Below are 13,946 nucleotides of genomic sequence, written 5' to 3' on the forward strand. Positions count from 1 at the left end.
AAACGGGTTTGACTGGTGACTTAGAAAAACAATGCTCATATAACTATAGAGCATAAATAAGGGAAAGTCACCTCATCAACAGGCAGGTTACTGTTTGCTAAACCACACTCTGAACGCAGAATGAGCACTCTGAGAAGTGATCAGTATGCTTGTGTCTGTGTGGTGTTATAGCTGGTTCATTAACAACCTTAACCCACTTTTACCAAGAATGCTATTCATATGCAACCCACTAAGTGCATAATTCTGCAGTACCAGTGAAGCTCCAGGACAGCTTACACACTCTATCTCAGTCACGGTGACTCTAGTCACAGGAACCCTGGAAGTTTGTATTGACACTTGTGTGTACATGGCATGGACAAACTAAGGCATACAGCTGCACAGAAAGCTCTGAATCATTTACAGAAGGTTAATAGGAAGCTCCTCGCTGTGCTGATGCTCACACTGGCACTGGGTCCTGTCATGCTCATTAGTCTCCAAAGAACCTTTACAAGACTTGACCTGATGACTATGTGGGGTATCATATTATATTTATTTTCTTATTACTAAGTATATTTTATGGCTATTGTGTTATGTGTCTTCTCCTATTCAAAACCATCACAAACCAGTATACATAAGGCGTCTCAGATATTATGTATAAAATGAATTTTGTCATCACATTATTTTGAAAGATGGGCAGGGAGATCGATCTACCTAAAACAAAGAAACAAACCAAAGCCCAAACCCTTATCTTGTTATCCTTGTCTCTGTGAAATAGAAAATGTGCTCAGCTTCTGTGGGTTTTTCACAGGTCCAAGTTTACTGAGCTATGAAAGAAATCCACTGTAAGTAACTGTGACAGTTTTCAACATACTGCTGAGGAAAATTACACTGAGGGAAATATTTCAGTCTCCAATATTTTTGGAGAGAGGTGTTTTACAACCAGAATTATGTCTGAAAAGTGTTTAAGTACTAAAGCCCACACTTACCTTTGCATGACCTCTTTGAATTCAGAGGCATTTCAGGGGTCTAACTGGGGGCACAGATTGTTTCTTGAAACATCAGTAATTATCTGATCAGAGAGTTTTCAAAAGTTGAATAGACAGCTGCTGACAGTTGATATGGTTCCAGCCTCACAAGGCTGCAGTGCTTGAATTGTCAGTTATGGGAAGATACAGCTTTTATCCCTGCTTCAGTCCCATAGTGTGTTAGACTTCCTTGCTTGTCTGCCCACAGCAATGTGTGCTGGTTTGGCAGCCTGCAGTGCAGCTAAATATAGTCATTGGAGACCATCGTCTTAGCAGTGAACATCAGCTTAGCAAGCAGAAACAGTTATGTTCTGCTTTGAACACCTCCTTTCACCCCAAGGCACCCACTTTAAAACAACAACAACAACAACACACACGTTAAGACCTGGAAGCCCACGCTCACATAAATTAAGGTGCTTTGCCAGCAATGTGGGCCTGGTCCAATCATTCTTAAAAATAATAATAATAAATAAATAAATAAATAAAAATCTGAAAGATTTAGTTGACCCCAATTGCGTCAGATCAGACTCCTAGAGGAGCAGGTTTAACCCCTCCCCTCACACTCCACCCCCCCTCCCCCCCCCCTTTAGGCAGTAGGTTCTGCTCTGGTCCTTCATAGCAGCATGCGCAGAATTCAAATGCAAGTCAAGCTTGAGATGGACTGTTGTCAACACCATCTCCCATATGTTTAAAGCTCCATATTTTGCCAGTAATGCCCTGTAAATTGGTTCACTCTGTTCTTTACCTGGAGAACATGCTGATATTCTGGGCTGACTGCAAAAAGTGGAGCAAGGTGCTATGTAATAGGGAGTATCAGAGAAGGCAAATTCAGTTTGACATACTTGAATTCTTGCACAGCTTTGAGCTGATCTTTACAGCTCTCAGCAGCTCTGTCAATCAATATTTCCTTATAACAAGCTTTGTAATAGTGGCTGATATCAGCCAACAAGGAACTTAAGGAAAATATCAATAGATGCTCCAAAGAGGGAGATTTGGTAGGCAGAAGTGGGATAGCTCTCCTAGAGTGAAACGTAGGCAGAAGACCCTATTGCTAAATCCTGCTTGCATCTGTCAAAATTTGGCAACAATGCCAATAATTTGCCTGAGTGTTTGCTTATGTTATACTTAAATCTCAGTGGGCAAAGTTCTGCTGCTCCTGAAGGTGATATAGATATGCCACGTATAAAACAATCCTGCAGTTACCTTATATATATTAGGTATATATATATTAAATTATATATATACTGTATATATATAATTGTATATATAATACACAATATATTATATACTGTATATTATATATATACAATGTATATTGTATATATAATGTATAGATTATGTACATTATATAATATATAATATATATTATATAATATACTGTATATATATGATTGTATGTATATAATGTCTATTGTATATATATGTAATGTATTATATATGCATTATATAATATTATATATATATTATATTGTATATATTGTCTATATATATACCTATATATAGATAGATAGATAAAAGGCTGCTGATCTTTTAAGTGGAGATGTGAGGAGTGTGAGAGTTACCTGGATAGCAGTGATGAGCCTTTTGTTCCTTCAGTGAAGTGCAGACAAAATTTCATTGAGTCCTGAGCATTCAGTAACCTTCTTTTCATAGACATTCACAAATGTGACTGAGATTCTTACCACTCCCTAAGGTTTCCCACCACTAAGTGCTTTCCTTCCCAGGGAAATGGAAGCCAAATGGGCCCAAACTCACACGCAAGGAGCACAGAGTATGTTTGTTTCATTTTCAACTTCGCTCTCTGGATACCCAGACAGGAGCTGATTGAGCAACAGGTATAGTGTGCATACTTAGCTCAGTAACCAGAACACAAAGAAAAATGATACTCAAAAATAAACCCATATGCAGCAAAGATAATGTAATGACTTAACGGGACAAAATACTGTGAGGTGGAACTGCACATTTCTACTTTGTTCCTTACCCATGCATTAAGATATGGTGGCAAGATTTGTGTTCTTTTTCCATTCTCATTTTTAAGCTCATGGGAATGCATACAAAAATAACACTGGAGCAAATTAATAATTAATTAATTGATTGAACAACAGTGCATGGATTTTTTGTACACTTCATCTCAGACTCTTAGCAAATAAGAAAGTAAAAAGGTCTGAACCAAGAGCTTTCCTGCTCAGCGCACCCTCACTATGGAATTGCAAGTCATGGTCTTTGTGTGCTCTCCTCCCAGCTCCTTGGATCTTGGTGCTCTGGGGCAAGACACTGCAACATCTTCAACATGCTATTGCAACTCTGGCTTTGAAACATCTGTGAGTTATGCAGGAAAGTTTTCTGTTCTGTAGTTTTGGACATGGCACATTGCACATAATCTTTGGAAGCACAACACAGCCCAGAGGAAGCAGTCTAGGAGGTTTCTGGAGAGCGTGGAAGATAGCTTCCTGACACAGCTGGTTAGTGAGCCTACCAGGGGTGGCGCCCCGCTAGACACAAACAGAGTCCTTCACAAACAGAGAAGGACTGGTGGAGGATGTGATTGTCGGGAGCTGTCTTGGGCAGAGTGACCATGAAATGGTGGAGTTCTCTATTCTTGGCAAGGCCAGGAAGGGGACCAGTAAAACCACTGTATTGGACTTTCGGAGGGCTGACTTTGTGCTGCTGAGGACACTGGTTGGTAGAGTCCCTTGGGAGTCAGTTCTGAAGGGCAGAGGAGTCCAGGAAGGCTGGGCGCTCTTCAAGAGGGAAATCTTAATGGCGCAGGAACGGTCTGTCCCCACGTGCCCAAAGACGAGCTGGCGGCGAAGAAGACCAGCCTGGCTGAACAGAGAATTGTGGCTTGAGCTTAGAAGAAAAAAGAGGGTTTATAATCTTTGGAAAAGTGGGCAGGCCACTAGGGAGGACTATAAGGATATCGCAAGGCTGTGCAGGGACAAAATTAGAAAAGCCAAAGCTCATCTGGAGCTCAATCTGGCTACTGCTGTTAAAGATAACAAAAAGTGTTTTTATAAATACATCAACACAAAAAGGAGGACTAAGGAGAATTTCCATCCTTTACTGGATGCGGGGGGAAACTTAGTTACAAGAGATGAGGAAAAGGTGGAGGTGCTTAATGCCTTCTTCGCCTCAGTCTTTAGCGGCAATACCGGTTGTTCTCTGGATACCCAGTACCCTGAACTGGTGGAAGGGGATGGGGAGAGAGATGTAGCCCTCACTATCCATGAAGAAATGGTTGGTGACCTGGTACAGCACTTGGATGTGCACAAGTCGATGGGGCCGGATGGGATCCACCCAAGGGTACTGAGAGAACTGGCAGAGGTGCTGGCCAAGCCACTTACCAACATTTATCAACAGTCCTGGCTATCGGGGGATGTCCCAGTTGATTGGCGACTAGCAAATGTGATGCCCATCTACAAGAAGGGCCAGAGGACTGACCCGGGAAACTACAGGCCTGTCAGTTTGACCTCAGTACCAGGGAAGCTCATGGAGCAGATTATCTCGAGAGTCATCACGCAGCACTTGCAGGGCAAGCAGGCGATCAGGCCCAGTCAGCATGGGTTTATGAAGGGCAGGTCCTGCTTGACGAACCTGATCTCCTTCTATGACCAAGTGACGCGCTGGGTGGATGAGGGAAAGGCTGTGGATGTGGTCTACCTTGACTTCAGCAAGGCTTTTGACACCGTTTCCCACAGCATTCTCCTCAAGAAACTGGCTGCTCTTGGCTTGGACTGGCGCACGCTTCGTTGGGTTAGAAACTGGCTGGGTAGCCGGGCCCAAAGAGTCGTGGTAAATGGAGTCAAATCCAGTTGGAGGCCGGTCACTAGTGGCGTTCCCCAGGGCTCGGTGCTGGGGCCGGTCCTCTTCAATATCTTCATTGATGATCTGGATGAGGGCATTGAGTGCACCCTCAGCAAGTTTGCAGACGACACCAAGTTAGGTACGTGTGTCGATCTGCTCGAGGGTAGGAAGGCTCTGCAGGAGGATCTGGAGAGGCTGGACCAATGGGCTGAGGTCAACTGCATGAAGTTCAACAAGGCCAAGTGCCGGGTCCTGCACCTGGGGCGCAATAACCCCAAGCAGAGCTACAGGCTGGGAGATGAGTGGTTGGAGAGCTGCCAGGCAGAGAAGGACCTGGGAGTGATGGTTGATAGTCGGCTGAATATGAGCCAGCAGTGTGCTCAGATGGCCAAGAAGGCCAGCAGCATCCTGGCTTGTATAAGAAACAGTGTGGCCAGCAGGGCTAGGGAAGTGATCGTCCCCCTGTACTCGGCTCTGGTGAGGCCGCACCTCGAGTACTGTGTTCAGTTTTGGGCCCCTCGCTACAAGAAGGACATGGAGGTGCTCGAGCGAGTCCAGAGAAGGGCTACGAAGCTGGTGAGGGGCCTGGAGAACAAGTCTTACGAGGAGCGGCTGAGGGAGCTGGGCTTGTTCAGCCTGGAGAAAAGGAGGCTCAGGGGTGACCTTATCGCTCTCTACAGGTACCTCAAGGGAGGCTGTAGCGAGGTGGGGGTTGGTCTGTTCTCCCACGTGCCTGGTGACAGGATGAGGGGGAATGGGCTTAAGTTGGGCCAGGGGAGTTTTAGGTTGGATATTAGGAAGAACTTCTTTACTGAAAGGGTTGTTAGGCATTGGAATAGGCTGCCCAGGGAAGTGGTGGAGTCACCATCTCTGGAGGTCTTGAAAAGACATCTAGATGTAGAGCTTAGGGATATGGTTTAGTAGGGAATGTTAGTGTTAGTTCAGAGGTTGGACTTGGTGATCTTGAGGTCTCTTCCAACCTAGAAATTCTGTGATTCTGTGATTCAAAACCACATCCAAATAACAGCATTAAAGTGAACTCTAGCAGTACAAATTGGTAACATTTTCTAACTTTTCAGTGCCTGACAATTTGTTTCGGAGGGTCATACATAAAACATTTTCATATAAGTTAGTTCATTTAATAAAGAATGGTATCACATTTTGCATACTAGTGGTCAAAACTGGATAAAGCTTATACTCTTGAACATGTAGAATATTTTTATCTAAGTAGGTGGAGATTTGTTTAGCTTCACTGTGCAGCAAAATTTGAGTTGTTTTTTTTTTTTAGCCCTTATACTGTGATACATTCAGTCATCTCCTGAACATTTTCATAGTGCATAATGACTAATACTACTGGAATATGGGTTCCCAATTGGGTAAAATGAAAATAATTTATATCTAGGAACACAAGCTGAGTGAAGCATCCCCTATTCACACTTATGAAACATAATTCTTCTTTTGTAATTTTCAAAGACTTAGGCCCAAAACAAAGTTTACTGAAATAAGGAAAAATACAAAGCATTTTGGGAAGTTTGAATGTTTCTATCTGTATTTAACAAAAGTGTTTTCAAGAAGACTGTAAAAATTGAAGATTTACGAATTGTCTCTCACAAGTCTATGATACTTGGAAACAAAACAAAGGTCTCCTGATCATGCTCAGTCTTACAGTGCAAGAGAAGCAGTTCAGGTCAGCTGTATAATTACTTGAGTTGGTAAAACATTATGACAAAAACTAACTATAAGCTTTTTAATTTAGATGATTATTGGATTCTATCTCTTTGCTACTGTTGTCTTCCTTTTTTCAGAATAACCACTAAGTCAATATCTATCTATGCAAATAGATATGTTAAATCCAACCTAAGTATACACAGAACTTCTAAAGTTGTGCCATGCTGCCAGGGTATGAGGTGCAAGGTTAGTTTCTAAAATATTGCTAATTACCATTCTCAGAGATAGAAAAGAAAACATGAGACCAGGGCCTGTAGCATAGCTCATTTTTATTGTTTAAACAGTTTTTGCATAGGAAATATATCCGCTTCCAGTAATTGACTGCAGTATGAGCAGCTGCTAGCAGTATAGGCTGGATATAACAGTAACAATCACATTAAGTCAAGCTTGATTTACACCAGTTTAAAACTTGTGGCAGTTGAGTTCATTTGTAACCTAAAAAAAAAAAAAAAAAAAAAAAAAAAAAAAAAAAAGTACCCAAAAGAACATTATTATCCTCCAACCAGGCACAATAAAAACCTTTGTTAACACTCAGGCTAAAAGCAGGTCTGATGCCAGAGGGCCTTAGTTCCAAAATTAAGTAGTTGTACTGTAATGCATCCCACAAGTGAAGGTTCGTTACACAAGGATTGCGCACGCACCTACTTTTTAATTAAATTGTAACCTTCGGGATTTATGGCCTACAGTAGGGGGAAAAATGCCAAAAGTTTTAAAATGGATCAACCCTGGTGTGTAGCTAGCAAGCAATAACTGACTACTTGTCACCTACAGTTGTACTAAATGTATCTAAAGAAACACACAGCCCTACAAAAGTTGTTCTCAGAGAAATATCATTGAGATGGGGTGCCTCTGCCCAGCTTACTAAAAGTTCTATATGATATAAGCACAAATTAACAGCTTGATGAAGACATAATCTAATGCAGCTCTTGAGAAGCCTATGCCTGGGACTTGAGGAACCCCTCACATTCTACAATGTTGTAGAGATTTTTTTTTTTGAAGAAGAAGAAAATGTTATCTGAAACATATTTACAACTGAACTCAACAGAGACTGTGAAATTGAACAGGCACTGCTCATTTTTTGAGTTTTTTTGGTAAACATTTTGCTGGTTTTTGTTTCTTTCTCATTTTGCATCAACTTTTATCAGTCCATGCAACTTCAATGCCCTCAATGAAGAATGCATAATAAACCATACTTCTTAAAAACCTTCTTTCTGCATATAGAGATATATTTGCCACATCAGTCCCTGTAGCACAGTTTTCAAAACCATTTCTGTCAAAAATACAGTAATACAAAGACTGGCTTTAGTGTCACTAGCTCACACTGCTTTCCATTTATTTAGGCCACCTTTTGTTTTACTGTTACTGTATCATGCAATAAAAGTATGAAAGGCTTATTCTAGGATATCACAATGCTAGTGGCACTGAAGACCTTTTCACAAATTCAACATACATTTGAATTGCAACACACAGATATTTCTAAAGAGTAATAACTAGTGAACCCTTTCATTATATAAAAAAAAAAAAAAAAAAAAAAAAAACTACTTACAACCATTGAAGAAAAAATTGCAACAAAAAATGTAAAAATTGACCGTCTCCCGACTTGTCCCCTTTACTATTAACAATGTGACCAACAGAGCTGTGGCGTGGAAACAGTACAAAGAGTTGTCATGGCAATAAGTTTGGCTGATGCAAAGGTCATTGTGCAGGGTTAAAGGGCAAAATCAGTGGTCCATGTTATCCTCCAACTGCAGTGCTCCACCACACCCACACAATTTTGAGGAATTAGAAAAAACAGGGGAAACTAGCAGAAAGTGCAAACAAGGAGACAGATTTCAGCTCCTTCAGTGTGGAGTAGAACATTCAATTTTGAGCTTTTCCTGTTTAACTTTATTAGCCTGCATACGATTTTACTCTTTTTTCTTTTTTTCTTTTCTTTTTCTTTTTATTTTTTTTTTCTTAAGTTTTCTATAGAAACCCAATAAAAAAGTCCAGGAGCATGCAGCTGGTTAATGTTAACAAAAGACCTTGACAGGATCATATAAACTATATTGAATGTCATGCTTGGGACCTTACTGCCAGCAACATTAGAGAGTTGTTTCATTAAATGTGAATACTGTACACTGAATATGGGATAACTTTCTGCAGCCTTCATAATCTCACACAGTAAATATAATTTAGATTTAGGTACAGAACACACTCTGGTGTCACAGCTGAGTATGTCCTTGTGCAATCTCTTTCATTAAGTCCTTATGAAGCTACAAGTTGCAAATCCAAAATTCTGCTCCCTGAGGACACAGCTATGTGAGACGTAAGTACTGTTTTTATTATCTGCCTATCCTGAATTGCTCTGTGAACCTAATCTTAAATACCATCATGTAACAATCACAAAAACTTTTGCTAAAGGCCATATATACTAATAAAAAGACAGTGGTGCTTCCAACATTTTGAAATGCTCTGAAAACCAACTTTTCCAATACTAAATACAACAAAATAACCTTCATAAAATATAACTTTTCTCCATTTACATTTTTAAAGGATTAGTAACCTATGCTTTTCAAGCACAGGGATCTGTGAAATAACTGCTAACATGGACAGATTTTATTTTTTTTAACACATAAATTAAGAAACTGGAGAGTTTTAACCCAAGTCCAGTTTCCAAACAAGGAATATTCTTGTTTACTTTAAAAATGGAAATGACATGTATTTCCATTATAATTGTTAAAAGTTAGCTTTACAAACAAGGGTATTTTAATTAAAAAAAAATCTTAACAAAACTATACAGTGTACAAATTACTGTCTACAAGGTAGGCGGTTCATTCAGAAGATCCTCCTTTCTTCTCGCTACTTGCAGCTTCACAAATTCATTCACATATTTTCAATGGAGCTGCCCACCAGAACTTCACCCCACAACTATATTGCTATAATTAATATTTTTGCCATGTCTTTATGTACAGTCTCCTTCACTGCCTTTTTTTTTCCTTAGTCAAGCCTTAAACGTTCATGTCACTCCAGGGGGAACACACTTCAGTGGCACAGCCATGAGGCCAGGGCTGCAAAGCAACTTAATAAAGGCAGAACAGTGCACATAGAACGGGGTGGCTTGATTTAGTCAGAATACACTTCCTGGTGAAGGAGGAGGCCAGAGACTGGATTTGAGTTCTCAGTGTTATCTTAATCATTTGACTGCTGAGCTTAAAAAATAAAAACCATAAATGAGAAGTTTCTTTAAACCAGAATTTTCTATCAGAGAGACATAACCCAAAAAAAAAAAAAAAAAAAAATACTCTGATGTATAACAAAACCAATTCATTCAGATGGAAGGAGTTTACTTTTTAAAATATTGCATCTGCAAATTCAGTATTTTCATACAAGAGGTCAGAAATAGAAAAGCTCAGTTAAAGGCATATTTCTTCCTACAAAGGTAATCATTCTTTTGAAAATCCTGCAAGTTCAAAGTCTGAACTTGCTTCAGTTTCATTCTGGTGTGCTATTAAAACCTTAAGGTGGACACTCTGCTAGTGACAAGGGTCAAGGACAGAGCATGGGCAGACACACCTGAGCTCCTGAACTGCTCAATACTGCTAAGTGATAAGTGGCGAGCAGAAAGGGCAATAACACAGTTAATGTTACCAGGCCAGAGCCTGAGTATGCTCTTGGTGGGTCAACTACGTTTCAGCTAGTCTTAATAGCCATGTACTTAGGGAATTAATTCACTTACTATAAGGCTCAGAAAAAGAGCAATGTAAAGTTGATTTTTTTATTATTATTATTTTTTTTCCAGCTTAGCTATAGATAAATTTTCAGGATTTGCTTTTCTACAGCTTCTGTCTCGGTATTCTTCCATGCCCTGCCTATGCATGTTTCTCCTGCAGTGTCCTGCTGGTGACAAGTGGATGTGCCATCACCACCACCTCACAAGCAGCCACGTGCTGGCTTAACGATGAGGTCTGCCAGTACCCAGCACCCCATGGGGCGGCTGTTGCTGGAGCTGCTCCACAACAGGCAAACCTCCAAAATGCAGAGACAACCACAAAGGGCTGAACAGTCCCACCGGGATATCCCATTTCAAGTCTATTCCATTTTTGTTTTCACCTTAAAAATGGATGTGCTTTTAAGGAAAAGGTCACCTTATCTTGAGCCACATGTAACAAGGTTTCCAGCAACAGGCTTAGTACTAATCTGTAAGTTCTGATTTTACTGGAAATGCACATTTAATTACACCACTGTCTAATTACACCCATTCAGAAGTTCCTTTTCTACTGTAGCCCAGAGCTCTCCATCCAACCTGCTGTATGAGAAGACATGAGAAAAGTCTGACACAGTCTGAGCAGGCTGAAGATTAGAATTCAGATGCTGTCTGATAAAAAAAAAAAAAAAAAAAAAAAAAAAAAAAAGTTTTGATGTAGGGGAAAAAATATCGTAAATAAAATAGAAAGGAATATTTAAGAGTCAAGCAGGCTAAGGGAGGCAAATTCTCTGCAGGAACGACTCAAGTCAACTGAAGTCAGTGGTTATGCCAGCAAAGATTTTGGCCCTCTACACACATTTCCTAGACAAAGCAAATGTCATTCTATTCTAAGTTAAAAACATCTTCTTACATGAACACTTTAGGACGTAGTAGATTTGCCAGAGTGGGAAAGGCTTCATCTCACTCTGGGTCTGGACCTCCTGCTCTCTCTGACTGCCTCTCTCCCTGTCTCTCTCTCTCTGTCTCTCTTGATATTTGAAGTACAACAATTTCCTCAAGTCAAGTCTGCCTCCAACAGAATTCATTATTTATTTTTTAAATCCAGAAATGATTTCAGCTTGCACCCCAGGTGGGAAGTTAAAAGAGGGAACCGATTTGAAAGTTTGTCACAGTAGGCAGAACAGTCGCTTTGCAGCCCTTGCCTGGCTAAGGGTGCACTGCTTCACAGCTACACTGTAAAGTGTTAAAAATCATCCCCACCCACCCCAGAATATATATATATGTATAAAAAAAAAATCCCCGTCCATCTCTCAGTACATAAAAGGACCTCATCACACTGCAAAAATAGCAGTACCCACTTTGGTCAATTAAAACAAACAAAAAAAGCATACATTATTTTTTTTCTTTTAAATCTGTGTACTTACCTACAATAACCAATACAGCTAAAAGCACTACCTACATAGGCAAAACTTGGTATTGCATAATTCGTATAAATTTGAATCCCCTCCCCCCAATATTAATTGGAAGATGAAAAACATGAAAGGTTAATAGAAAAAACACCAAAATACTGAAAATATTGCTGGTCGATTACAATTCTTAAGCGGCAACTATACACAGCCATGATATGCTTTATAAATGTGAGATAAAGATATAACTGTCTAAAAAATCCATGATGTCACACTTTTTTCCCATCTGGAGTACAAAATATTTTGTCATAAAAATGGTAAAGATTTAAAATGATAATAAATGCAGCAAAACAAGTGTAGTGATGTCAATTTTTTTGATTTTTTTTGTGTGTTTTTGTGTTTTTTTTTTTTATTTGTTTTTTTTTTTGTGTTTTTTTTTTTTTTTTCCATTTTTTAGATTTCAAGGCAAGGCACGTAATGTGGACATTATATCTTCGTGCAAATCAGGATTACTGGAAAGAGTATTTTAATCGATTATTTTTTAAGAGACATAGAGGCAAAATGTCTGCCCATGCACATTATATTTCTGTCAATATGTGAAATCTGTTGAACAAGGCTAACTTCTGAAAGCACCATGCAAGTTTTCAGCACCCTGTAACTAGACTTTAAGAGTGCATTATTTAAATAAAATCTTATCCCCATCCTGGTATTACCAGTTTGTAAACAGTAAGCTTTGCCCTTGTGGCATGGATTTGCCTATCTCTTTGTCTCTATGATGCAGATTATACAGAAAAATATAAACCCTATGGGTCCTTGATGCAACCAGTAACTTTAAATAAATAAATTCTACCCCTCTGTGGAGGCAGCAGCTAAACCAACATAAGTGCTGTGTTTTCATTGATTTCTTTTTCTCAAGGACATGATTTGTCTTGATTTAATGCCTTTTAATGCCCTCAAAAACTGAGGGGAAAAATAAATTTGTTCAAAGTAATTTTTAATTCTTTTTTTTTTTTTTTTTTTTTTAGTCCCCTCAATTTAGAGTCCAAGGGCTGAAGGACTTATAATGATGACCCCTTAGATATGATTTTTAAATTGCACTTGCCTCTGTAAGTGTTTCTTTAGTGGGAAAAGTTCGTGTGGGTTCTTTTGTATTGTTTTTTCATTTTCTTTTTACTGTTGCATGAAAAGATAACACTTTACCTACATAGAGGCATTTCTTATGTAGAGCCCGTGTGTTCATTCTGATTGAAAATTTCAAACTGGGTAACACACTAGAAAAGGCTGAGTTAAGGGCCAAAGTTTAATAAATCCATACTGATAACTAAAGGCTACAGAGCGTATTTTTAAAACATTTAGAAATCAGAGTGTTGAGAAAATGGCTGGCTCACAGCCCTTGTCCTCCTGCAGCTCTGTTGCTGCTGCCTAGCCTTTGTTTTGTGAGATAACCAGGAATAGTGATCCCATGCGTAAACAACAAGAATACTAAACCAATAAAACTAGCTTATCATGCAAATATTAAGGCATCTAGAAAGTCAGTTAAAATATATTGTCAGAGACAGAACATCTATTTCCCAGCGGACTTCATATAACAAAGGCTACTTAGCAGGGGCTGCATTCTACCCATCAGTGAAATATCATCGACCCTTTGCATGTCATTTCAGTTTTAACCATAAGGGAATTAGTGATTGTAAGTGCTGCAATTGCTGGTCTATTTTTTTCTTCTTTCTTCAGCTTCTTCTATCATCCCGTCTTCTTTTTTTTTTTTTTCCTTTTTCTAATTTTTCTTTTATTTTTTTTTCCCTCAGTTACTCGTTTCTGCTTGAAGGAAAGGTTCTCCAATTATGTTCAAACCATAATTTGGGACATTTGTCGGCAGGATCGGTGTCCTGTTTGATACTTGAAAAGGAACCAAGCTAGCCCAGGTACCAGGACTGTTGAAAAGGGGGAAAGAGATAAAGAGACAGAGAAAAAGAAAGAGAAAATGAAACACAAATTAGGCATTTTGCAAAAACCAGATCACAATGAATTTGAATCAGGATTAAAACAAATATTCATTATTAACAGCACTACTTAACATTAAAAATTAAATAAAACAATTTTCTGACTATTGCTTGAGATTCAAATTTACCGTTTTCTTTCTAAAAGTGTGACTAATTTGAAACAAAAACAAATTTGTTGGACTCAATTGCAAGTACCCTGTTTATTTATGGAAGTCTCCCAAAATTCTAGAGGTCGTATATAAAGCAGACACCACTAAACCATATATATAACACTATATGGCACTACAGATGTTATTTAAGAGCTATTAAAATTTAT

At 39.1% G+C, this 13,946-nt stretch overlaps 1 protein-coding gene across 4 annotated transcripts in view; it reads right to left on the reverse strand.

Moving 5' to 3' along the window:
- Nucleotides 1–6,790: 6,790 nt before the first annotated feature.
- The window catches only part of LOC118155721 (nuclear factor 1 B-type), a 69,645-nt gene continuing 62,489 nt past the window's right edge, over nucleotides 6,791–13,946 (reverse strand). For all 4 annotated transcript variants that reach the window (XM_035309123.1, XM_035309122.1, XM_035309120.1 and 1 more), the window contains exon 8: nucleotides 6,791–13,561. In XM_035309123.1, the coding sequence (XP_035165014.1) occupies nucleotides 13,544–13,561 (18 nt within the window). In that variant the 3' untranslated portion in view covers nucleotides 6,791–13,543. The remainder of the gene's footprint in view (nucleotides 13,562–13,946) is intronic.

This window comes from Oxyura jamaicensis, chromosome Z (genome assembly GCF_011077185.1).
Source record: "Oxyura jamaicensis isolate SHBP4307 breed ruddy duck chromosome Z, BPBGC_Ojam_1.0, whole genome shotgun sequence".
In the NCBI taxonomy this organism is placed as follows: Eukaryota; Metazoa; Chordata; class Aves; order Anseriformes; family Anatidae; genus Oxyura; species Oxyura jamaicensis.